Source organism: Micromys minutus (assembly GCF_963924665.1).
Source record: "Micromys minutus genome assembly, chromosome: 27".
Lineage (NCBI taxonomy): Eukaryota > Metazoa > Chordata > Mammalia > Rodentia > Muridae > Micromys > Micromys minutus.
This window is the reverse complement of record NC_137962.1, coordinates 37,044,321-37,071,692: the sequence shown is the minus strand read 5'-3', so window position 1 is coordinate 37,071,692 and position 27,372 is coordinate 37,044,321. Positions and strand designations below refer to the sequence as shown.

The 27,372-nt window shown below is 44.4% G+C and overlaps 1 protein-coding gene across 2 annotated transcripts; it reads left to right on the top strand.

Moving 5' to 3' along the window:
- Nucleotides 1–250: 250 nt before the first annotated feature.
- Nucleotides 251–7,818, top strand: RBX1 (ring-box 1; the record flags this gene model as incomplete). 2 transcript variants are annotated; one of them, XM_080939217.1, is made up of 5 exons in its annotated part: nt 251–337; nt 2,092–2,170; nt 4,303–4,373; nt 7,009–7,094; nt 7,643–7,818. In XM_080939217.1, exons 1-5 carry the CDS (start codon nt 260–262, stop codon nt 7,653–7,655), a joined length of 327 nt encoding a protein of 108 aa, XP_080795343.1. In that variant the 5' UTR covers nt 251–259. The 2 variants fall into 2 exon arrangements, with proteins under 2 accessions (XP_080795343.1, XP_080795344.1); XM_080939218.1 differs by lacking the exon at nt 7,643–7,818 and having other exon boundaries at nt 7,009–7,098.
- Between the last annotated feature and the right edge of the window lie 19,554 nt (nt 7,819–27,372).

The window sequence follows — 27,372 nt, the reverse complement described above, 5'->3', positions numbered from 1 at the left end:
CACCGGTTGGCTCCCTTCGCTCGGCCCCGCCCGGCCCCGCCCGGCCCCGCCCGACCCCGCCTCCATCACTCCAGCCTCCTCCCCAGCTGATAGGGAACCTCCGCCTGCGCCTTTAAGGGGCGTGACCACAGCCTCCGCCCCTTCTACTCGGCACGCGCCAATAAGGGGAGGGGTGCGGGAGGAGGAGCCTGGCGTAAGGGCGGGCGGCGGAAAGTACGTCTATGCGCAGGCGCAGTGGTCGCACGACAGACTTTCCAAAATGGCGGCAGCGATGGATGTGGATACCCCCAGCGGGACCAACAGCGGCGCGGGCAAGAAGCGTTTTGAAGTTAAAAAGGTTGGGTCTCGCCAGCGCCTTGCTCAAGAAAGCTAGGGAGGCGCGGATATGGCTGGCGGGCCCGAGGAAGAGCTAGGCGCGGGGGAAAGGGCTTCATTTCAGGGCGTTCCTGGGGCCGGGTACCACGAAAGGAAGCAGGAGGGCGGGCCTAGGTTTGATCGGCATGGTAGTGGCCCACTGTCTGGGGCCATATTAGTTTCGCTGGGGAAAGCTGTGGGGCCAATCGCTGAGCTGCTTACTGAAACATGCGAGGGTGACTTCGATGCGGGAGCCAAGCGCTTGAGCTGTCACTAAAGTGACTGAGAGGTGGGGGAAGGACAGGGTGGGGTGGGTAGGATGGAGACTCGTGAAGAGACTGCAGCGGGTGGAGGATGGGGCAGTGCGGAGAAACCCGAGAACGTGCGATTTTACCGCAGAGGAGCTCTGCCGGTGTTCTTGCTCCGCCCCTTCCTGGATCCTAGAATCTATCGACTCCGAGGGACCTAGTGTGGGCCTTCGATTGTATGGCGGCCTTCATTAGCCTCTAAACCCACTGTCTCAAGTGTGAAGCTTGGTTCTTCCGTGACGACTACTAGTTGTCACATAGCTTCTGCCACTCCAATGATTATCTAATGTCCATGTACACTTCTAACACAAAATGGTAATTAAAAGTCTGGTGGGCTTTGTTTTAAAAGCAAGCCCAGAACTTTTGCCATTTAAGAAGGTGGAGTACTAATTATAGATGACCTGGGAACAGAAAAACAAAAATAATGGAACGTCTTTTTGTATGCTATTTCCCCTTTATAGTGTGCTAGCATTTTAAAAGTGTCAATTCCTACCTAAGATTACATGAATCTTCTTAAAATGAAGATCTTGAAGTGGGGAAGGTGTTTTCTTTTTATGTATTACTTTTGGAACTTGCCCCTGAGAAACATCCCCTCCACCCCACCCCCTTTTTTTGTCATCTCATTGTGGCCACTACTGCTCAGTTTTGGAGCCCGCAGCCATGTTGAAGAATAATAGAAGTAATTTAGAATTTACTAAACTCTTATACTTGAATTTGAGGAGACAGGCCAAAGTAGTCCTTGAAAGGGATGTCCTGTCTGTCTAACATAAGAAGTCTTAGATCGACTTACTAGAACTAACAAAGTAATAATTCGGACATACAAAAGTTGAGAGCATCAGTTTACTTGGTAAGAGGAAAAGAAAATTGCACTGGATTCTTTGCGTCCAGTGCTCCTGTGAGGTTGAAGTGATGACCTCGTTCTGTGTATGGACACTGGGTAGGCAACTCACTCTCCAGCTTATCCCCCGATTATCCACTTAGTGATCCATTTATTATCTTATATCAATCTGTTCACCTCCTTCCCTCTGGGTCCAAAACTGCGTGGAGAGCAAATACGATTTTGAGTAGATTTTGAGTTCTTCCACAACTCTCAGGGAAAGCTGCACAATAGTTCAAGTTTGTACTTAAAGCTAAAATGGGTGTTCAAAAACAGTTCTAATATTCCCACATTGGTTTGGCTAGCTAAATTATTTTACATTATAGACAGAAAATTAAAGATACCCATATTCATATATGCCATCTTTCGAGGGATGAGGAAGTGAGCACATGGTCTGCTTTTCCCCTCTGGTGTCATACAAATAGTATATAATCCAAAAACATTCTTTGTCAGGCCCTATGGTCAGGGAGTTGGTAACTGAAGCTGCAAGCTGAAATCCTAATGAGCCTGATACGTTACAAGGAAAATGCATTGTTTTCCCTCTTCTTGCAGTGGAATGCAGTAGCCCTCTGGGCCTGGGATATTGTGGTTGATAACTGTGCCATCTGCAGAAACCATATTATGGATCTTTGTAAGTAACTTGGGTGGATGGGCAGATGTTGAGAAAGTTACAGAAATGGTGGTCATTCTGATATGCCCAATTGTCTTCTTTACAGGTAAATACAAAGCAGGGTTAGAACCCTTAGGCACTTATGTATCTCATCCATTGGTGTGTTTGAAATAGATTGTTTTGTTACTGTTTTTAGAGACAGAATTTTTCTTTGTAGCCATAGCTGGAACTCACTATGTAGACCAAGCTGGCCTTAAACTAGAGACCCACTTGCCTCAGCCTCTTGAGTTAAATTGCTTATTAAAACGATGGTTTTTGGAGGCATACCTGGCTCTCAGAATGAATTACTCATTGTACATCAGGCATGATCCCATTTAAAGAGAAGAATTGCCTTTTATTTCCATCTTAACCATGAAGGCAAAAACAGTGAAAGAAAATGACCTTTGAAGGTAGCTATGGTGGTGAATGCCTGTGATCTCTGCATTTGGGAAGCAGCGGCAGGAGTATTGTGGCAAATTACAGGCCCAGCAGGGCTAAGGTTTGAACTACAATACTCTTATCTAAGCTAGTTTGTGTTGGGCAAGATTACAGTCACAGATTGGAGGGAGGGTTCAGGAGTTAAGAGCACTGGCTGCCCCTCCAGATGCCCAAGGTTCAGTTCCCAGCAACCACGTGCAGGCTTACCATGGTCTTTCACTTCAGTCTCAAAGGATTTGGTGTCCTCTTCTGACCTCCAAGGGGGCACCAGGCACACTCCACCGTAACAAAACACTGTTTTTTTCATCATTTAATCATGGTTCTCAGTTTTGTTCACATTATTTACTACCCTGTATTGTCTAGTACATAATAAAACTGCACTCAGTATTTGCTAGATGAGTAATGAAACCCAATGGTGGGCAGTCTGATCACTGCAGGTCAGAAAGTGGGAATTGGGTCTTGTGTGAGAAAGCACTTGTGGCATTTGCAGGTAGTCCATGGTGCCTCAGAGTTTCTTTGGACTCTGACCTTTTCATTTTTGTGCTACAGTGAGAACAGATCAGCAGTTGCCATGTCTAATATAGATAGGAGGAGCCATTTGAAACAGCAGTTTAAACATGGGTGGAGTATCTGGTGTATGCGTGCCAGTCTCTGTCCCTTATGTTTTCACAAGTTGTACCCAGAGAACATCTCACTTCCTTGGAGCTTTGATCTGAAAACAGTGGAAGACATTTCAATGCTCAGGTTCCTCCTCACCTCACTTCCTTAACACCCTGTGTCTCAGGTGGGAGAGAACATATTTCCTGGGGGACAATGAAGCACAAGTATGTTTTCCCACTAGATACTTTGTGTTATAATATGATACAGTTTGATTTGGGTCTTTTGTTGTTATTTTGAGATGGACTTAATAGGTAGACTGGCCTAGAACTCTGTATGTTGTTCATACTAACTGCAAATTTATGATTCTCCTGCCTCTGCTTCTCTCATAATATGTTCAAAATGTTACATGAGGTAAAACATTGAGCTTCTATAACAAAAACGTGTGACAGATCTGAGTATAATAGTTTGAGCTTGGAATCTCAGTACTTGGGGGGTGGAGGCAGGAGGATCAGGATCAGTGTCATCCTTGGATACATAGCAAAGTCAAAGCAGCCTGACCCTGCCTCAAAACAAACAAAGCAGTTGTGCTGGTGAGATGGTTCCTTCTTCCTCCACCTCTATAGAGCTAGGGAAACAAGCATATGGCACTATGTGGATCTTGCTTTTGGTACTTGAGTTTGGGGGTGGTCATTTTCTTGTTTTTGTTGAGACAAGGTCTTACTGTACAGTCCGGACTGGCCTGGAAGTTTTTCCAAAACTTGTTTTTCAGAGGGGACTTTATTTGGTTGCCTTTTTCAATAACACTTTGTAAATTCATTGCCAGTTTTCTTGCTCTGCACATCTTAATAATTGAAAATTATTAAGGGGAAGCACATGAGTAGCCCTAGCTGCCTCAGACCCAGAGAGATTGTCCTGCCTCTGCCTCCTAAATGCTGGGATTATAGGTTTGGCCCACCACACAGCCATCTTCACCTTTTTCCCATCTACTTGAAACCAGTTAACCACTTTGAGGTTGTGGCTGGCCAGGTTGGAAGCCTCTGCTCCAGGTCAGTGACTTTCTTACCTTGTTCCCACAGGTATCGAATGTCAGGCAAACCAGGCATCAGCTACTTCCGAAGAGTGTACGGTTGCATGGGGAGTCTGTAACGTAAGGAACCATCTTTACCTATGAGTGGCTTGCATGCGCTGCTGCTTTTCCTGCTTTGCCCATCTTGAAAATTATTAGGGGAAAATGAGTGACCCACCTTTCTCCCAAGAGGTGTACAGACAGTAAAAGCAGGTTGAAGTCCTCGTGGTAGTTACCTTTAACTGGATAAACAGTTGTCATTAAAAGAAAGACCAATCTGTCTTAATTACTAGGTGGACCTTTCTAAGCAATGTGTTTAGTATTCAGTCACCTTCAAGGGTTGTTTTCATGCCTAAGACAGTCTTGGGAGAGCGGCTGCACCTTCTCAACAGACTGTTTAAGGCGGTGTGTATGGGTTTGGTAAATGAGTTGAGTATTAAGTTCTTAGTTCTCTGTGTGTTTTAAGTTACAGTTGGTGAAGGATTGGGTGTGTGTGTGTGTGTGTGTGTGTGTGTGTGTGTGTGTTTTCCTGCCAGAACAGCACTACTGAAGTGAATACACAGCGTTGCAGGGTGAGACAGCTATGGAGATGAGACAGCAAATACATTATTTCTAGCATGTTAAAAATTCATCTATAGAACAATTATAGTCTTAGTTACATGAGTTAAAATTGCCCTAACGAGTGTTTAGAGGCCCAGTGAGGTGGCTCAGTGAATAAAGGGCCTTGCTGCCAAGCCTTGGTCCTGAGCTTCAGTTCTAGGGCCCACATGGTAAAAGAAGAGAACCAACTTCCTCCCACAGGTTGTCTTCTGACTGACACACATGCGCATACCCAAAGTAAGTAGATGTTTTAGGAGAACCTGAAGTGGCTCCTACCCATAATAAAATCTGTTCAAAACACTAAATGAGTAAAGTGAGTAAATAAAAATGTTTTTTACAAGGGGGGAGGGCTGAATGGGCTGGAGAGATGGCTCAGCATTTAAGAGCACTGACTGTTCTTCCAGCGGTCCTGGGTTCCAAATGAGGGCTCAGCAGGTACAGGTATACACTACTCTTCTAAAGAACCCACATTCAGTTCCCAGAAGCCATAGTGGCATAGAGAGCCACTCACAACCACCTGTAATTCAAAGTTCCATGGCCCTTTCTAGTGCCCAGCGCTTTCCTCATGGCCTTGCAGCTGTCTTCCTGCCCAGTCTTCCTTCTCCATCAGACCCTTCACACTTGACAGCCAACATTAGCCTAAGGATGATGTGAAACATTGATGGAAACAGAGGAAATATACCAGGTGCTTTGCCCTCGTTCCTTTGAGACTAGAGGTCTTTTGCATGAATTAGAACCTGCTAAGGTGCTTCACTGGGCAGAGATGCTTCGTGGCAAGCCTGACAACCAGAGTCTCTGGAAGACTGCAGTAGAATGAGAAACCGAGTCCACAGGTGTCTGATCTCTGAGCGCCCTGGAAGTGCCCTGCATACTTGTGCCCACAGACATAAACACAAATAAGTGTAACAAAATTTTTATTTATTTAGACACTTACTTTGTAGTTCTACCTGGCCTGGAGCTTACAGAGATCTGCCTTTATCTGCTTTCAGGTCCTAAAATAAAAGGCATGAGCCACTACTGGCTTTTATCTAAATTTAAGAATTTTTGAACCAGGTATGGTGGTACATGCCTCATCCCAGCTTTCTGGAGGCAGAAATGGGTGGATTCCCAAATTCCATGCCATCTTGGTCTACAGAGCAAATTCCAAGTCAGTCAGAACTACACAAAGAAACCCTGTCTTGAAAAAAAAAAGTTTTTTAAATAAAAGTGTAGATGAAGGTGGATTTATTCTGATAGCTTGCAATAAAGGAGAGCTTGGGTGTGTTGTGCCAAAACCTTTCTACTAGGCTAGGTGCTAATTTTGAGTCCAGTATGAACCAGCTCTGTGAATTAGACAAGTCATTTGTCTGGGGTTCCATTTCCTGTCTGTAAAGTAGAGATAGTAGTATCTGTCCTGCCTGCTCACTGGGGTTGCAGTGGGCTTGCATGAGGTTAATAGGTGCCAACATCTTCTATACACTTGGGCACTGTAAATGTGCCTATGGTAAATTACACCATCTGCTAAGTACACTCTTTTCTGCATTTTAAATTAAGAGGAAGAAAGATGAGGTCCACCTCATTCACGGGCACCTTGCTCTTGAGCATGTGTTCCTCTGAGGTTATCCCCAGGTTCTGTAGGATGCTGGGCAGGGAGATGAGAGCCAAAGACAGGTGCCTTCCCTGTCTTCTGATGAGCTGCCCCCAGTACCCAGTGTCTTAGCTTCTGCCTTTTGGAAATTTGGGGTGGTTTATTGCCTTTCTTAAAAACGGTCTCAGGTCTGAAAGGACAGAATCTTCTAGGAAGTTGTTGAGAAAGGACAGTTGTCTTTTTCTCACATTTCAGGGCCTTCTGTCTCAGGGAAGTAAAAGCATCCTGTTAACAGCTGAATGGCACCAAGATGCACTGTCAGAATGTAGTCCTGTGCTCCCTGAGTCCGTTCTTAACAGTAAAGGCGTGTCACATGTTCTTGTTGGAAAAACCCTCGTGTTTCCATAAGAAGGGTTGCGCCGTGTCATGTGGCGTGCTGCCCTCTCACACACGAATGCTCTAACCGGTTGTCGTTCCCCACTGCACAGTCTGATTGGTGTTGACAGTAGGTGACTGCAGTGACATGGAACTCCTTGTCTTCTCTTTCAGCATGCTTTTCATTTCCACTGCATCTCTCGATGGCTCAAAACGAGGCAGGTGTGTCCATTGGACAACAGAGAGTGGGAATTCCAAAAGTAGGTGTTTCTTCTCTGTTTGGGGTTCTAAATCTGAGTTTTCTGGTTAATGTCATTCTACTGGCCTCAAGCTGACAGCAGCTGGAGTAGTGGGACATCATGCCAACCCCCTGTTCTCTTTTCATGTTGTGTTTTTTTGTTGTTGGTTTTTTATTTATTTTATTTTATTTTATTTTTGGTTTGTTTGTTTTTGAGACAAGCTCTCTCTAATCCTGGCTTCTTGGAACTCAATCATTAGACTAGACTGGCATCAACAGATCTGCCTGCCTCTGCCTCCCAGGTCCTGGGGTTAAAGGTGCTCATCATCACCTTACTTTTAAGATTTATTAATTTTCTAATTGATCACATTTTTATTATTAAGCAAAGTTCTGTAATGTATGCCTTTGATCTTAGAACTGAGTTTGAGTTCAGCCTGGTCTACAGAGTGAGTTCCAGGATAGCCATGATACACAGAGAAACCCTGTCTAAAAATCAAAAAATGTGTGTTTAACCGGTTTTATGGTTTTACTCTCCAGCATTCTAATGAGGTGAATTGTTTTGTCTTTCAGGTATGGGCATTAGGAAAGACTCTCCTGTAAAGCTTACCCATTTGTTACTCGTTTAATGACTTCCTGTTAATTATAAATTAGATAGAACCATGGTTCTTTTTCTTTCCCTTGTCTTTGGAGTTTGGTGTTCCCACAGCCATATTGTATTTTGTGTCAAATAAAGCCTTTAAGTTGGAGATGGTGCTGTTTTATGTATGTGAAAAGAGTTATCTGAGAAGGAGCCTCTTCAGAGCCAGGAAGCCAGCCTCAAAAAGTGCACTGTTCTTGACGAGAACACACTTGTCCTGTGGGTTCATCTTCACAAGGTCAAAAGGAACCTCTTAAAAGTCTGAAAGTGTGGCTCACTGGCACCTGGAATCGCCCCAGGCTCTGTCTTCCTTCTGAGATAACACCAGGCGGGAGTGAGGAATGACTTGGCAGCCTTGGACCAGCCAGGTCTGCTCTGGGCTTTGAACTCTCATGAAAGAGAGTCTAAGAATTAGTGAATGGCATCACGTGGGCACAGAAAGGCTTTGTCAGCTCCAGACACTACAGGGTTGGTGCTGATTGTGGAAGACATGTTGCAAGCTCTAGAACAAAACTTGACCAAAAGGAAAAAAAATCCTACTATGTAATCTTGGCTGTCAATAGAGTGATCTTAAAGCAACTTGAAAACTGAGGTTTGGACAGTTTGAGTATAAGTACTTGGGAATTAGGTAGAAGGATCAATCCTTTGAGTCCAGGAGATCTTGTTTCTAAAACAGGAATTCTAGTTTGGGGTCTAGGGGGCGCTGCAGCTCGGCTATAAGGCCATGAGTTCAATTGCTGGCATAAATTTAAAAAAAAAAAAAAAGTTGAAATTGAATTAACAAGAGCTCAAGTTTCCTTTAAATGTGGTGGCCAGGGAAGGAGTGGCTGTAGTCTACTGAGACTGTTTCTGTTGTGAGTTTCATGTAGTTAACAATCCTACAAAGGTCCTGAAATCCTTCAGGGGAGTTTTCCTTTCTCCGGTGCCATTCCAGGTGAAAGCGATGGCCAGATAAAGCAGGTCTCTGAGACTCCCAACTGTCTTCTGTTGTCAAGCAGAAAAAGATTGCAAAAATGTGAAACAATGCTGTCATTATTCTTGTTGTCAAAGGTTAATTTTAATAAAGATATTTATGTTAATGGTTTTTTGTCATTTTCAAGATTTCATTTCTGACCTTTAGAAAATACTTTTTTTTTTTTCTTTTTATGGGTGGCGTTGCGGATGCTTTGGAAGAGTGTGCATGTGGAAGTTGCCATTGGCTCTTCCAACAGTCTCTACATTTTCCATACATGGTCTCTTTACTGAACATGGAGCTCGACAATTGATTAGACTGCCTGGGATCCTCCTGCTTCTGCCTCCCACCACTACACCTGATGATGTGGTGCTAGAGGTGAAACTCCAGTTTGGAAAGGATGCTTTACTGACTGCTGTCTCCACAGCTTCAGCGTCCTCAGTTTGATAAGAGCTGTGGTGTCTTTACTGTAGAATTCTGTCTTCTGAGCAAAGTGGCCACCACTTCCCTCAGGTCACTAGTGCCCACCTACAAGAGGAATTTCCCTCAGAGAAGTGGATGGGAAGGGGCCAGTGAGATTCCAGCAATTCCTATGCCGTTCCCTAATTGCTCATGGCCTCTGGATCTCTGGAACTTCTATCCAGGATGCCTAACTGAAAGTTGAAGCAGGCATCCTTACTGGAGAGAACTTCCAGTCTCGATGCTTCTGGGGTGACCCACACTTCTGCCAGTAAACCGTAGTCGTAAGATCACCGGTTTCCCATGGAATTGAATTTTTGACTGTCATTAGGATCTTGAGAGTGTTGAGGTAGACGTTTGTGTCTCCCCAGGAAAGAATTCTCCCAAAAAGGTAAGTGTTTGGGCTCTCAGTTTTTAGGCTCTTACTGTGGTTATTTAGTTTGTTATTATTATTAGTTTTTAACAAGAATCCCACTGTGTAGCCTAGGCAGACCTGAGACTTAAAACATAGCCCTTGCTAGCCTCAAACTCACAGATTTTTTACTTTTTACTTTTGGGATCCTAAAAGGGATAATGGAAGTCTCTAGTAATGAATTTTAAAGTCTGACATCGAACAAGCACTGTTTTCTCTATTTAACTGCCACCGCGTGTCAGGTGTACAGCAGGTGCTCCTATGAAGGCAGGTAGAAGAATTGCAGTTACATATCGGGACTGCCACCTTCATAGATCTTGGCATCCAAGCTACATAAGTAATTTCCTGGGTAAACATGTTGCGTGCTATTCCCCAAGTGACACATTTGGAACATGCGCCTGTCTCAAAAACAGCTGGGCTGGAGAGATGACCAAACAAATTACAATTAAAGTTTTTTTGTTTTTTTTTTTTTTTTAATCTCAGTCCCTGGTATTTAAAAGGCAGAAAGATCAGGAATTGGAGGTCATTTTTTGCTACATACTAAGTTAAGGCTGAGCTACATGTGACCCTTCTTAAAAAACAAGAAATTTGGGGCTGGAGAGATGGCTCAGCAGTTAAGAGCACTGGCTTCTCTTCCAGGGGTCCTGAGTTCAATTCTCAGCAACTACATGGTGGCTCATACTCATCTGTAATATGATCCAGTCACCTCTTCTGATGTGCCTGAACATAGGGTACATACACACACATATATATGTATGTATATATATAATGAATTATTATTGCAAAATGCCAAATATATATATATATATATATTTTTTTTTTTTTAAGGAAAGAAAACATCTACAGACTGCTTATTTGGTCAGCCATGGAGACCAAGAATTAAAGTCCCTGGCCAAAGGTCAGAGTCTACTGGGTCAGAGTGAATAGCTGAATATACTGTTTCTGTAGAGATACACAGGGCCTGGGTCTGAACTTGATCTCAAGGTACCCAGCCTTCCCTGCCTCCTGGCAGTGGTGCCTAAAAACTCTTCTGCATCTGCCAGGAGGGCAGATGTTCCTGCTCATGTCCTTACTTGGCATGAGAGACATGGTCTTCCCATGTAGCCACGGCAGTGTCCTGAATCACATGGGCCTCTCCACCTCTCAAATGCTGGGATTATAGGCACCATCCAACACAGTTGGCTCCTGCCATTTGGTGATTGTAAACTACCTGTAGGCTACAAACACGCTGCCTCCGAGTTTGTTTATATTCCCTGTAAACCTTCCCACTCCCTTAATATTCACCTTTTATGCTGAGACCATGTCTCAAGTTTCCCAGCCTCCCTTTGAGCTTGCCAAGGTCTGCCTTGATGTTGTTACCCTCCTGCCTCAACCTCCATGAATGCTGGGCTCCTGTAGCCAACTGTCCAACCTTTGATCTCAGCGTTCTGAAGGCAGAGGCAGGGGGATATCTGTGAAGCCAAGGCCATCCTGGTCTACTTGATGATTCTTGTCTCAAAACTACAAATGAATGAACAAAAATAACAGAAACTGGAGAGATGACTTTGTAGTTAAAGGGACAAAATACATTCAGAGGACACGGGTTTGATGGCCAGCGTCCACACAATGGCTCACAATCATGTCTATCTCCAGTTCCAGGGGATCTGAAACCTACTGGTTTCCATGAATACATGTGATGCACATAAATACTGCAAGCCAAACACAAAATGATGATGATGAACAGTACTCACAACTCTACAACACCCAAAAGAAAAGTGAGTTGATTATAATCCCAGCACTCTGGAGCCTGAGGCAGGAGGACCGGAAGTTGAGGATTTCATTTACAAAAAGTTTGATGAAAATTATGCTACATGAGACTTGACTTTAAAAAAAAATAAAATGGAAAAAGAAAAGAAGAAAGGCAGGGAGGGAGGGGAAAAATATCAGGACTGCAAGATGGCTGAGCTTCAGCTATGGACACCTGCCAGCACCAAGCTGGACAATCTGAGCTGGGTGGCTGTGAGGATCTGCCAGTTGTTCTGTGACCTTCACAGAGGTGCCATGGGCACAGGGCTCCCCTCAATAAAACTGCTATTTAGGAAAACTAAGACAATTTTTAATTAAAAAAACAAACCCAAGTATCAATGAGGGACTGGGGTCAAGTGACCTACCTAGGGTCACACAATCATCCATGGGAGGCCTGGACTTTAGACCAAGCTTTATCTACTTCCAAGATTGCCCACTTTTCACCAGCTGTGGTAGCCAGAGCGAATCACTGGGGATGACTGAGGTAAAGCCCTCTGCAAACAGTTACATGCTATACAAAGGTCAGGCCTCCTTATTAATCAAGAGCTTGGCCGATCCTCCAGCCCCCAGTTTAACGAAGTGCCTTATTATTGTTGACTTGGACCCTCAACTCTGACCTTCCCTATATTAAGAACCGGAGCTCTAGGAAACAAAGCAGAGGTAGAACAAGCCGAAAACAACAGCAGGTGGCAGGTCCTTCCTCACTGCTTGGCTCTAAAGCTTCTCCCCTGAGGAAAGGAAAAGGGAATGTCTGATTACAGCAGAACTAAAATCCACTCTGGATTGTAGGGGATGTCTCTTCAGGGGGTAAAGGGTGAGGGGAGGAGGAGGCAGAACACCAAAGACAAGGGGAGGAGAAGGGCTTGGGGTCAGTTATGGGACTGTACCTGAGCTTATCAGTTTTGGCATCAGGCAGACGCTGACTCAAATGCTGCCTCCTGTGGCACACACCTGTAACCACAGCCCTTGGGAGGTGGAGGCAGGAGGATTGCAGTTCAAGCTCCCCCTCAGCTGCATAGTGATTTGAGACTAAATTGCGCTACATGAGACCAGTCTCTAAAAGAAAAAAGTAAAAGGTGCGAAACAACACTGGATGGAGAGCTGCCTAAACCGTCAGTAGCAGTGGCGGCAGAGCTGTGGTGGTGCATGCCTTTAATCCCAGTTCTCCAGAGGCAGAGGCAGTCAGGGCTACGCAGAGAAAAACAATAACAACAGAAGTTCTTGCCAAAACCTAGGTTTGATTCCTAGCACATGTGCAATGTGGCTCATAACCTGCCTGCAGCTCCAGGTCCAGGGAACGCTTAGTTTGGGGCAGGGGATCCTCTTTCTCTGCCTAGCTCTCTCTTTTCTTTGAAGACAAGATTGTCTCACTAAAATGTTATTGTATTTTTTACTATTATGCATGTGAGTGCAGGGCTCAGGTGCCACAGTATGAATGTAGAGGTCAGAGGACATCTTTGAGCGGTCAATTCACACCTTGTTGAGGCCGATCTCTCTTGTTTCTCATACACAAATACATACATACATACATACATACAAACATACAAAAGTAAAACAAATATACAAAAATGAAATCTGAGCTGGTCTTTTCTGTTTTGTTAATGCTAAGAATAGAATTCATAGTCTCACCCATATAGTTTGTATTATGAATAAAAGAATCTAATGTCTTTGGTTTCGATATGGGATCTCACCATGTAGACCAGATTGGCCTCCATCTCATAGATGTCCTCCGGCTTCTGCAGGGATTAAAGGTATGAACCAGATCTAAGAGATAATCGGGGCTGGAGTGATGGCTCAGAGGTTAAGAATACTGACAGCTCTTCCAGAGGTTCTGAGTTCAAATCCCGGCAACCACATGGTGGCTCACAACCATCTGTAAAGGGATCTGATGCCCTCTTCTGGTGTGTCTGAAGACAGTGATGGTGTACTCATAAAAGAAATTAATAAGTAAAAAAGGAAATGCTTTTTTTTTTTTTAAGGATACATAGTGCTCTTCCGGAGAGCCTGAATTAAATTCCAGCCCCTACATCAGGAGGCTGTCATCTTCAACTGCCTGCAGCCATTAACACATACACAGAATTAAAGCTAATCTTTAAAAATAAAATAAGCTGCACGCCATCACGCCTGCTTTCTATTTTTCATTTTGTTTTGTTTGAGACAGGGTTTCTCTGTTTAACCCTGGCTGTCCTGGAACTCGGTACATAAACCAGGCTGGCCTTGAACTCAGAGAGATCAGCCTGCTTCTGCCTTCAGATCTACTTTTTTCTTTCTTCTTTTTTTAAAATTATAAGACTGGAGAGATGGCTCAGTGGTTAAGAGCACTGACCGCTCTTCCAGAGGTCCTGAGTTCAATTCCCAGCAACCACAGGGTGGCTCACAACCATCTGTAATGAGATCTGATATCCTCTTCTGGTGTATCTGAAGACAGCCACAGTGTACTCATATATAATAAATCTTTTTTAAAAAATACATATCATATATATCAGGTATATGTATTATGTATGTGCCTGTGCACATGCCATGGTGTACCTGTAGATGTCAAATTAGAGGACTGAGTTCTCTTCCTCCACTATATCCGGTCCGAGGGATGGAACTCAGGTCTCCATCCCTAGTTCCAGGTCACAGAGAAAGTGTCCATCACTCCACCGGAAGTGTCTGGACTAGGCAAAATTTACCCTTGACCAAGAGGGTGTTATTTGGAGAGCAAAAACAAGGAGGGAAGAAGGAGGACCTGCCTGTGTATGGGAACAGGACCAAAGATGGGGAGGTGGGGGCGTGAGGAATCCTGGGAATCAGACTCCAGAGACCAGCATCAAGGTGCCGATATGAATATTGTACAGCGCATAAGCTTATGTAAGTGTCCAAGCCAATACCAAGCCCTAATTCCTCGGCCAATTTTCTCTCTCGCCACACTATCACCAAGCCCCAGTGAAAGCCCTGCATGATGAAGTTACTCAGAAGGGGGCGGGGCATCGTCACCTGTTAGAACTTCCGGGAAGATGTAGAAGCAGCCACTACCTTGGCCTTGGTTTCTTTTTGCTGTCTCACGGGTGTTCCAGGAGCCATCTAAGATTGAATGCGGTGTGCTGCAGATCACAGGAGCCTGTTGCGCCTCATTCTCCATCCCACTTTCTCCTTCACAAGGTTGACTTCCATATCCTCCACACCTGTCTCTTCCCAGTTGGATAGTCTGTAAAAACTGGCACACAGGAAGTGGGAAGGCGCCGCTGCTCCAGGCCATCCAATTCCTACAATAAGCCAATAGGTTTTTGTATGTACGCTTTACTGGACGGGGAAGATTAAAACAATTTTATTTACATACAAGTCTTACCAAGTGGGAGAGATGAAAATATTTTAATCTCTTACCCTAAACAAGAACTTTATCGTTTTTGGATTTGGGGGGGGGGGGTTGGTTGGGGTTTTTGTTTTTTGTTTTTTTTCCAGACAGTAACTTCTGTGTAGCCCTGACTGTCCTGGAACTTCTGTGGACCACACTGGCTTCAAACTCAGAGAGATGCCTCTGCCTCTGCCCCTGCCTCTGCCTCTGCCTCTGCCTCTGCCTCTGCCTCCTGGGATTTAAGACTGCGCTGTAATACTGGTCTGACTTTTACAGTGTTTGATAGAAAGGACTCAGTCTGACTTGGTATTTCTTGCAGTGACAGGCACCTGTACCCAGGGAGCCAGTTCCCTGGCCCAGCATCGACCTTTATTTACTTATTTTTTTTTCTATTCTCTTTTCTCCAGTCCAGATATAAAAATAGTTTTTATCAATTCACATTACCTTGTTCATTGTTCTGGGGTATTTTGTTGGTGTGTCTTTCTCTGCACGAGTCACAGTGGGGTATCACTCTTTGAAGGCTTTGCTCAAACTCTGAGCTGTTTGACCACAGGTATTCACCAAGCGCCACACCAAGCTGAGCTGGTAAGAATTCAGGAGCAGGGCTGGGGAGATGGCTCAGTGGTTAAGAGCACTGACTGCTCTTCTGGAGGTCCTGAGTTCAAATCCCAGCAACCACATGGTGGTTCACAACCATCTGTAATGAGATCTGACGCCCTCTTCTGGTGTGTCTGAGGACAGTTACAGTGTGTTTGTATGAAATAAATCTTTAAAATATTTAAAAACTTTAAAAAAAATTCAGGAGCTGTTTCTTGCCCTGAGAATCAAAATGTAAGTTCTCCAAGGTGTAGCATAATAAACCTGTATGCCTAGCATGTGGGAGGTAGAGACAGAAGGGTCAGGAGTCCAAGGTCATCATGGACTACTGGAGACCCTGTCTCAGGAAAAAAATTAAAAACACTGTTCCGTGGCCCTGTGCCTGAAGTAGCATGCTCTCTGGAGAGACCTTGCCTAGTTCTCTAGTGACACGTGTTATATGACCCCTGCTCCTCATTTCTGGAAGCCTTTCTTACTTGTTCTCATTTCACTTCTTCAGAAAGTTCATCCCTTTATTTTTGAGACCGCAAGATGTTTTATTTTCTTGACTGGTATCCTCCTTCCAGCTCAAATTCAGGTACAGCCATTTCCACGGACTGCAGTGTCCAACCAAATAAATGGTAAAGTGCCTATAGCTCCTGATTTCAAAACCCACCAGGGTAAGGTGTCAGGTCTTGCTCAGCAATGATGGGCTATATATTTAGTCCCAGCACTTGAGAGGCAGAGGCAGGTAGTTCCCTGATTTCAAGATCAGACTGGTCTACAGAGTGAGTTTCAAGACAGCCAGGACCACACAGAGAAACCCTGTTTGTAAAAACATACAACCCCCCCCCAAAAAAAAAGGGGGGCGGAGAAGAAGAGGAGGAGACAGAATCAGTCAGATCAGGTCCCTAAGAATCCTGGGACAAGTTTCACTCTGTACCTGAGCTCCTCCCAGGACTTCTCACCCACTCTACCCCAAACCTCTCCAGCTGAGCTTCCACCACCACCCCTTCCTTCTGATTCCTATGTAAGCCATTGGACCATCTGCATTCTTGGTTCTCATGTGCTATCTTGACCTCTTGGTGCACTCCTCTCGTGGTCCTCCTGCCACCTGTCTTAGTTAAGGTTTTATTGCTGTGAAGAGACACATGATCTAGGTAACTTTAAAAAAAAGATTTATTTATTATATGTGAGTACACTGTAGCTGTCTTCAGACACACCAGAAGAGGGCATCAGATCCCATTACAGATGGTTATGAGCCACCAGGTGGTTGCTGGGATTTGAACTCAGGACCTCTGAAGAGCAGTCAGTGCTCTTAACTGCTGAGCCATCTCTCCAGCCCCCAACCCAGGTAACCCTTATGAAGAAAACATGTAGGGCTGGCTGACAGCTTCAGAGGCTCCGCCCATTCTCATCATGGCGGGAAACATGGCAGTGTGTAAGCAGACATGGTGCTAGAGATGAGAGAGTTCCACGTCTGTACCTCTGCTCTCATGGCCTAGTATAGTCTGGACCCTTCCAGACGCCCCTGACCATACTCTCCCTCACACCTACAATAAAACCCTTCTCCACAGTCATATCTTGAATGGATCCCATCTTCATTTTTGTTTACATGGGATATAGACATCCAACCCTGGTTTGTTCTTCCTGTCAGAGGCAAGAGAGAACTTGTTTTGTTTGAGCCAGAGTCTCATGTAGCTCAGCTGCCTGTAAGTTACTTTGTAGTCCAGGGTGACCTTGAACTCCTGAGCTTCTCGCTTCTACCAAATGCTGGGATTATGTGTGGGTACCTGTGCTGGGCTTCATCTGTAGTAGAGAAGCACTCTACCAACTGAGGTACATTCACTACCTATTATTTATTTTAATTTTATTTATTTATTTAATTTTTGCAGTAATGGCTAATGGCATGAAAAGCAAAAAAAAAAAAAAAAAAAAAAAAAACCAAAAACAAAACAAAAAAAAAAAACAAAACAAAAAACTATGCTTTAAGAAAAGAATGTCAGCTAGGCATAGTAGCCCAGGCCTTTAAACCCAACACGCTGGGGTTGAGGCAGGTTTCTATGAATTAGCGGACAGACTGGTCTACATAGTGAGTTCCAGGACATCCTGAGCTACATAATTGAGAGATTCTGTTTTGAGGGAAAAAAAGAGGGGGGTAAATGAAGCTGGGCACTGGTGGCGCACATTTTTAACCCCTGCACTCAGGAGGCAAGGGTAGGCAGATCTCTGAGTTCAAGGCCAGCCTGGTCTACAGAGCAAGTTCTACGACAGCCAGGGCTACACAAAGAAACCCTGTCTCAAAAAGTCAAAAAAGAAAAAAGGAAAGAAGGGAGGAAGAAAGGAAGGGAGGGAGGGAGGGAGGGAAGCGCATACCCAGCACAGTGCAGAGAAACACACGCTGCCTGCCTCACAAGCAGCAGCCACAACAAGTTCACTGGCCTCTCTGCTCCCAGCTCCCCACCTAAACACCGAAGATGAATTGCCACAGGGAGAGTTGGAATCACTGGAGCAGGAATACATAAATTCAGCTTTTGACTTCCAGAATGAGCTCTTGAGACTCATAAGGGAAGAAAACATAAATAAAACAAGCCTGAAGCAGATCTGTTTATTCAACAGCCATTTATGAAGCTCCCTCCTATGAGCTGGGAGCAGCTGGAGGGTAGGGCTCAGTCCGTGTGAAGGTGGTGCTTAGCCTAGTTCACCATGAACCGGTTCCTGAAGAGGGAAGAGTAGCATCAAGTTAGCGGGTAAAAAAGCTAAGCAGAGGGAGGCAGAGGGGAGCAGGCTGAGTTAGGCAGGACCTTCAGAACAGGCCTGTTCCTAGAGAAGATAACATACACTAGAAGAGAACTTTGAAGGCAGGCATGGCCTTTTAGACCCAGGTCACACGTTGGGGATGGAAGTGACACAGACAAGGGCTGCAGGGAAACCTGTGAGCTGTGTTGGGTAGGCAGTTATTGCACAAGACGTCTGGCACCTGGCATTGGGTTGGTTCAAAACGGTAAAGAAAATAGAGGTGTTTTTTGAAGTGAGCCGGGTTTTTCTTCTTCTTGCACTTGAAGTACTCTTCGATGACATCCTTGGCCTGAGATTCTTTGCCATAGTCTTTAACTACACAGCTGCAGCCTCCCACTTTCCATGGCTCCCTCCTCGGTGGATGGCACATTACTCTGCATTCTTCCTGTCACTGACCTTCATTAGGCTGATTTGGTGCTTAGCACAATGTCTGTTTCCCCCATTCTGTAATGAACTTGAAATGCACAGACTTGTCACAATTGTCTGCAAGCACACAAAGGTGAGCTTGGCACTTATCTGTGGCCTTGGAAACTTCTTTGTCAAGTGCTAGGCTGTTGTGGATGAGGGCAGTCTTGGAGAACAATATTGATTTCCGTTACACTTCCAGCCGAAATGCCTCCTTCTCTCAAACACGGAGTTAGGCTAAGGGTAAGGATTTTCTTTCCAAGACAGGGTTTTTCTCTGTAATAGCCATGGCTGTCCTGGACTTGCTTTGTAGACCAGCCTGGCCTTAAACTCACAACTCACAGAAATCCAGCTGCCTCTGCCCTCTGAGTGCTGGGGTTAAAGGTATGCACCACCAACACACCCAGGGGAGGCTGAATCTTAAATGCACCCAAGCCTCTGCCTCCAAGAACTCAGCTGCAACAGGAGAATACATAAATAAAAAAGCTTAGGTGACTTCTTGGTGTTTGTCCTAAGTGACGGGGGATGGTGGAGCTATGCACTGGGATAGACTGGGGAGTTTCAGCATCTACCTGCAGATGTCCACCACGTACGGTCAGAACCCTGTGGGCTTGGGGGTACTGCAGGTGAAAACTTCTAAGCATGGGACCATGACAGGCCATCTATGGAGTGGCTGTCCAAGCAGAAAAGTGTTTTTAGGGCCCCAAGGGGGCTGGAGCTCATCCCACACCACACTGCCCCAAACCTGCATTTTACAGATTACATTCACCACTTTCTCACCCGGCCCTGTAGACTCTGATCGTCCCTTAATCTGCCCTAGTCTTTTACCCTTCCTGGTGTGCCACCTGCTCCTACTCCAATGTTCTGGCTGCCCAAAGCCTCTCATTAACAAAGCCCAAATCCCTGGCCCCTTAGCCTTGGATCTCCTCAGGCTCCTTTCTGCACTGCAATGGGAACTCCATGGAGCAAAGGCTTGGGGTTGGAAGGCTGCCCATGGCCTCATAGCCTCTGTCATTGTCCTTCTCACTGGCCCTTGGTGTGATGACTTCCCTGGTTTCTGCCTTTCTCCCTGGATCACACCTGTTCTTGCTTTCATTTGTTGTTTCATTTTTTCCTTTTTATACTTTCTATTCATTCTTGGACAATTTCATACAATGTATCCTGATTGTATTCACACATGGCTTCCTCCTCCCACTCTCCCCAGACACCTCCAAAAGTGTACCTACCCCTTCCACCTTCATCTCTCCCTCCCCCCCTCACACACACACACACACACACACACCAATAAGTCCAATTAGTGCCCTTTCAAGAATTTTTTTTAAATTTTTCATCATGTATATGTGTGTGGTGTGTACCTGAACTCTGGGGCCTTCAGAGTCCTTGTGAACCACTCCATGTGAGTACTGGAATTTGAACTCAGGTCCTCCACAAAAAGCACTCTTAACCAAAGTCATCCCTGGGAAGGGAGTGGATTTGTTTTTTCAGTGTTTAATTTGTTTGTTTGTTTGTTTTGAAACAAGATCTTATTCCTCAGCTGGCCTCCAACTCACAGCAATCTTCCTGTCTCACCTTTCTATGTGGTGGCCTTACAAGCTAGAGCAACATCCTGCCTGTCACCACCTTTCAACATGTTATTCTGTGACCTCTAAAGTATCTGTGTGTGTGTGTGTGTTTCTGACTCTCCCTCTCTCCTTTCTGCCTCTTTTATTTATTTCTTTGTGTTCTTTTTTAAAAAGAGATTTACTTATTTATTATTACTTGTTTATCTTACACACACTTACAAAAATCTTCTTACTGTGACAGAGAACAGGAAGCACTAGACAGACCGATATGTATGTAACATGTGACACGGGTATACAGAAAGCAGAAGCCCATGGGCTGGAGAGATGGCTCAGTGGTTAAGAGCACTGACTGCTCTTCCAGAGGCCCTGAGTTCAAATCCCAGCAACCACATGGTGGCTCACAACCATCTGTAATGGGACCCGAAGCCCTCTTCTGGTGTGTCTGAAGACAGCAACAGTGTACTCATATACATGTATAATAAATAAATGTTTAAAAAAAAAAAAAAGAGTTCTCTGAAGACCTGGCCAGCCTGGGTCTATACGCTCACATGAAGCAGCCATCCTGGAGTTGAGCTGCTGAACACAAACACACTGCCTGGTTTTCCATGGGTAATACAACAATCAGCATCCAGGAGCTGGAGAGATGGCCCAGTGGTTAACAGCCCTGGTTGTTCAGAGGCTAACTGCCTCTGTCTGCGACCTGGAATCTTTTAGCCTCCTTACAATATAATCTAGATCTTGAATGTTTTCAGCCTTTGAGGCTTAATGCTGATAAGATTGCTTGTTCTAGCTTTTTTCTGAGATCTGGCTGGCTGGTTCAACTCAGCTGTTCTGGTTCAAAACTCCTCCCAGAACTAACTGATTCAAACTGGCTTCTTTCTGCCTCTCACTGAATTGTTCTGCTTGGCCTCAAACTAACTCTAGTATTCTGTTCTAATCGTCTGGCTCCTTCTCCTTCTCTGACTCATTCTGTCTTTACATCTGTCTAGCTTGTTTTCTCTTCAACCTGTCTGCAAAACTCTCTGAGTAAAACTGCCTCCAAGGGGCTGGAAAGATGACTCAGTGGTTAAGAGCACCGACTGCTCTTTCAGAGGTCCTGAGTTCAAATCACAGCAACCACATGGTGGCTCACAACCATCTGTAATGAAATCTGATGCCCTTTTCTGCTGTGTCTGACAGCTACAGTATACTTATATATAATACATAAATCTTAAAAACAAAAAACCTGCCTCTGAAATCCAAGAACTGACTAGAACTCAGAGGTCTCTAGAGTGTTGAGATTAAAGGTTTGTTCCACCAGTCTGGACCTAAGCTTTTCTTTCCCTGAAACTTGCTCTATACCAGGCTAGCCTTGAATTTAGAGATCTGCTTACCTCTGTTTCCTGGGATTAAAGGCCTGTCCGTATTCCAGCCAGATCACACAGACCTAGAAAGTCTTTGGATATGAGTTCTTGCCAGAGCAGCCATGTTCTGAATTAGAATTCCTCTCCACCCACATTAGGCAGATCACAGTAAATCTGACACTTCTGGTCTCTCTAGACACCTGCACTCTATATATCCAGAAAAATAAGTAAAAATTTTCAAAAATGAAAAAAAACCAGCATTCAACTTTGGCTCATACCTTTGGTGGTTCTTTGAGCCCTAGTGTACACACACACACACACACACACACACACACACACACACAAAAGAAAGAAACAAAGAAAGAAAGAAGGAAGGAAGGAAAGAAATAAAGAAATAAAGAAACAAAGAAACAAAGAAAGAAGGAAGGAAGGAAAGAAAGAAAGAAAGAAAGAAAGAAAGAAAAAGAAAGAAAGAAAAGTTAATTTATTGATCCAGAAAATACCAACTCCTCAAGACAGAGAGAGAAAGTGACTCAGAGAGAAAGGCACTTGCCACTAAGCAAGAAAGGGCCTGAGTTCTAGCCTGGGAATCTATATAGTAGAGAGAACTCCATTAAGTTTGTCCTCTGTGACAAGAACCTTCCCCTAATGAATAAAGATTTCAGAGGACCAATCACTGGACGCGAGGAGTAGGCGGGACTTCCAGGTCGGAGGGGGGAAAGAGAGGAGGAGAAAAGAGACTTGCAGCTTTTTTGGATCAGGAGAAACTGGGGTTCAAGATGTAACAAATGAGAGGCCCCCGGGTAGATGCGGACCGGCCAGTATCCGCCACCAGAAGATTTAATGTAGCATGGCGTACTAGTTAGGATGTTGTGTCCAGCGATTGAGTTACCTGCTGATTTTAAACTAAGATTGTGTGGCGTTTTCTTTCACACAGCGACTCAACTGAGTTCCACCAAGCCCACCACGGAATTGGGGTGCGTGGGGCTGGTGTGGCAGCGACCCGCAGCAGGAACTTAGCAAGTTGGGTGAAGAGTTTTCGGGAGCTCCGGGCCAGAGAGTCTGCCAAGATGAGAACACCCCATCGAAGCCATGTGGCCCATCCTAGTCTGGCGCTAGCATGGCATGGTGCCATTCCCTATTTCATTTCATTATTATTATTATTTAACGCAACATATATGCTGTACTATCATGAATACACACACACACACACGTATAAGTAAAATATAAATAAAAATAAAAATATATTTAAAAGAAGAACAAACTTCTTTTTTGCAAGGAGCATGTGTGTGTGTGTGTGTGTGTGTGTGTGTGTGTGTGTGTGTGTGTATACCCAGGGGCCAAGGCCAGAGGCCTGGACTACAATTAAAGCCTTTTTTTTTTTTTTTTAAATGTGTCTTAGTATATATAAACCTTAAGCCAGAGAATCTACTGAATCTGGTGTATGAGGCTAGCCTAGGTTTCAAATAAAACATAAAAGATGGCTTAAAGAATGTAGCTGTTTACAAAGTGCTTGCCCATCGTGCACAGGGTTCACATAGAAGCAGGCATGGTAATTCAAGTCTGTTGTCTGAGTGGATGGAAGGGAGAGGGAGAAGGATGAGAAGCTCACAGCCCTCAACAGCCACACCACTCTGAACATGCCCGTTCCGTCAGAAACTTATTCTCCATAACATAGAGTTTGGAGCCAGACTGGGCTACAGGAAACAAAACAGAACCCTAGCAAAGGGGTCCTAGCCACACGCACTCTCGCATGGTTTTTCTTTGCCAGTTGTGAGTGTAAATGGCTGGGCAGGTCATGTGGGTTCTCAGGGAGGCGAGCGTGGGCCTCTTTTGTACATTTGACAACTGGCTGTGCTCCTTTCCTTCTCTCAGGACTTTGCCCTGGTCCCTGGTTGTTTTTCTACAGGAATATCGGGATTTCAGGCTTTGATTTTTAAGAGTCCCTTCCAAAGGACAGACGTTACTCTCCCGTACAGGTTGCTGTTCAGTTTGTACCAACTGTAAACAGCTACATCCCCAGCCATTCCGTGTGTTTTATTTGAAACCTAGGCTAGCCTCATACACCAGATTCTCCTGCTTCAACTTCATAATTTTTTTAAGTGTAAAAAGATGGTTTCTTTCTTTCTTTTTAAAGGTTTATTTCTTTGTTATATATAAGTACACCGTAGCTGTCTTCAGATACACCAGCAGAGGGCATCAGATCTCATTCCAGATGGTTGTGAGCCACCGTGTAGTTGCTGGGAATTGAACTCAGAACCTGTGGAAGAGCAGTCAGTGCTCTTGACCAGTCAGCCATCTCTCTTCAGCCCTCTTTCTTTCTTTTTCATTTTTCTCTTTTTATTTTTGTTTTGTACTGGTTGGTTGCAGGTAATTGAGAGTGTTTCACTATGTAGCCCAGGCTAGCCTTGTACATTCAGCAATCCTCCTGCCTCTAGAATATTAGGAATTGAGGCATGAACCACACCTGGCATTGGTAGAAAGCTTTAAGTTCTCTACTGTGGTCAGACCTAATTTCTGTGTTTGGAGTCAGGTTTAAAGGTAGGGCTACAACATTCCAGAGTGATAAAAAAATTTTTTTCTCTTTCTTTGTTTCCTCTAATTGTATTTTGTTTTGTTTTCCTTTTCTTGCTTTCTGTTTATTTGTTTGTTTTATATGTTTTAAGAGTTACGGTAGCATCCTAGCCCAGGATGGCCTCCAACTCAGGCTAGCTCTGTTTCAGCCTCCTAGTGCTGGAATTACAGGTATGAGCTGTCCTACTTAGTTGTGAGAAGTTTTCTTTTTCTGTTCATTTGTTTTACTTTTCTTTCTTTAAAAAAAAGATTTATTTATTAATTACATGTAAGTGCATTGTAGCTGTCTTCAGACACACCAGAAGAGGGCATCAGATCGCACTACAGATGGTTGTGAGCCACCATGTGGTTGCTGGGATTTGAACTCAGGACCTCTGGAAGAGCAGTCAGTGCTCTTAACAGCTGAGCCATCTCTCCAGCCCTTGTTTTATTTTTCAAGACAGGATTTTTTTTTAATGTAGCTCTGGCTATCTTGAAACTAGCTCTGTAGACCAGGCTAACCTCAACAGAGATCTTTATTGAAATTTTTGAAAAATTTGGAATTTTGTTTTTCCTTTTGTTTTTCCTATATTAAAAAATATAAAAATATTATAAGAATGTGCTTTTGTTGTAATCCCAGATGTAGGGATGTGGGGCTGCTTTAGACTGTGTGCAGCTGCGGACTATAATTTGCCTCGTGCTCTAGCAGAGGCGTGGTTTTGCCAGCTACAGATAGTTTCCATGATTGTGTAAGGATTGGGATTCTGGGATTTTTTTTCAGTGGGTAAAATGCTAGGGCTACAATAGTCGAAGGTGTTGGGGGCGATTGTTTGAGGTTTGTTTGTAGAAGAAACAATAAATAAATCTGATTCAGGGGTCTCAATCTCTCTCTCTCCCCATCTATCCTTCTTTCTCTCTTCCATCTAGTGATAAAAGGAAAAGGGGGAGGGGAGTGGGAAAAAGAAGACTCACAAAGTAGCAGTGTCCAGCTACAGAGACCTGCCTGCCTCTGCCTGCCTAGTGCTGAGATTAAACCACCACTTGGCTGATAAATTTTCTTTTCTCGTTTTTCTTTCATTATTTATTCACCTCTATCCTTTCCTTCCAGTCCTACCCTTATAAATCCTTCCCCCCACTACCCCCTCCTCTTATCCTCAAAGAAGGGAAGAGCCCCCCCCTAGGGTACCACCCTGCCCTGGGACATCCCAGTCACACCAGTTTAAGGAAGGGGATCCAATGGCAGGTAACAAATCCAGAAATAACCTTCACTTCAATTGCCAGGGGACCCACATGAAGACCAAGTTGCGCATCCACTACAAATATGCAAGGGGCCTAGGTCCAGTCTCCCTGGAATGCTCTTTGGTTGGTGGTCCAGCGTCAAGTCTCCAAGAGCCCCCATAGGCCCAGGTGAGTTGTCTCTGTGGGTCCTTTTGTGGTGTATTTGAACCTTCCAACTTGCTCAACCCACTCTTCCACAAGACTCCCTAAGCTCTGCCTGATGCGCCAGTGTGGGTCTCTGCTGCTGCTATCATTAGCTGCTGGATCACTGAAGCCAAACAAGGCGGTCCTGTTGGAACAGGATCCCCAGACAGGCAACAGAGTCAGGGACAGCCCCGGCTCCAGCTGAAGACCCACATGAAGATCAAGCTATACCTCTACCACCCGTGTGGGGGTGGAAGAGGACAGGGGAAAGGGATGGCTAAGTCCCGGGCTTGTATACACCTCCGCTGGTGGTTCAGTCTCTGGTAGCCCTCAAGAGTCCGGGCATGTAGACTCTGTTGGTCCTCCTATCTCCCTATCTACTTCGGCTCCCTCAGTTCCTCCCTGAACTCCACCACAATGTCCAGCTGTGGGTCTCTGCATCTGCCTCGGTCAGTAGTTGGGTGGAGCCTCGCAGAGTACAGCCACACCAGACTCTTGTCTGCAAGCAAAATAGGGCACCACCAATGGTGTCAGGGACTGATGACTCCTGCCCATGGGATAGGTCCCAAGCTAAACCAGACATTCGTTGGCAGGCCAGTCTCTCAGTCTCTGCTCCATCCCAATCTGTGGGCCAGAAAAACCCTTTGTGGAAGGTTCTGTGGGCAGGCCTGTGTCCCCGTCTCTCCTGGAGTCCAACCTGACCACAGGAAGTCGCCATCTGAGGCTCTACATCCCCACTGCTAGGAGTCTCAGCTAGAGTCGCCTCCATTCACTCTCCTGACCTTCTTCACCCTTTTCCCTAGTTCCCTCCCTCCATCGACCTCCAATGACCGTTCTATATCCCCTTCTGAATGAGATTTATGAATCCTCTCTTAGGCCATCCTTGGTATTGATCTTCTTTTGGTCTATGGGTTTTAGCATGGATATCCTGTACTTTATAGCTAATAGCCACTTATAAGTGAGTACATACCATGTATATCCTTTTAGGTGTGGGTTACATCACTCAGGATGATAGTTTCTAGTCTGTTTATCCTTGGTATAAAGGAGAGCTAATGACTTTTGTGAAGTAATTTTTTTTTTTTTTTTTATCCAGCCACATTGCTGAAGGTGTTTATCAGCTGAAGGAGTTTTCTGGTAGGGTTTTGGGGATCACTTATGTATACTATTATCTGCAAATATTAATACTTTGACACCCCCCCAATTTGTATCCCCTTGATCTCCTTTAGTTGTCTTGTAAATCTAGCTATAACTTCAAGTACTATATTGAAAGACAGGGAGAGTGTAGACAGCCTTGTCTTGTTCCTGATTTTAGTGGAATTGCTTTAAACCATTCATCATTAAATTTGATGTTGGCTACTGGCTTACCATACATTACCTTTATTGTTTTTAGATTTGCACCTTGTATCACTGATCTGTCCAAGACTTTTAGCATGAATTTAGGTGTTGAATTTTGTCAAAGGCTTTTTTAGCATCTAGTGAAATAATCATGTTTTTTTTCTTTCTTTCAATCTGTTTATATTGTGGATTACATTGATGGATTTTCATATATTGAACCACCCCTACAGCCATAGGATGTAGCCTATTTGATCATGGTGGAGGATGTTTTTGATGTGTTCTTGGTCTCAGTTTGCAAGTATTATATTGAGTAATTCTGCATCAATGTTCACAAGTAAAATTGGTCTGAAATTCTCATTCTTTGTTGAATCTTTGTGTGGTTTAGGTATCAGGGTGACTGTGGCCTCATAGAGTAAGTTTGACAGTGACGTCTGTTTCTGTTCTGTGGAATACTTTGAGGAGTATTGGTATTAGCTCTTCTTGAAAAGTCTGATAGAATTCTGCAGTAAAACCATCTGGCCCTGAGCTTTTTTTTTTTTTTTTTTTTTTTTTTGGTTGGGAGAATTTAATAATGACTTCTATTTCCTTAGAAGTTATAGGAGTGTGTATATTGTTAACCTGATCTTGATTTAACTTTGTTAAATGGAATCTGTCCAGAAAATCATCCATTTCGTTTAGACTTTTCAATTTTGTGGAGTGCAGGCCATATCTAACGATTCTTTG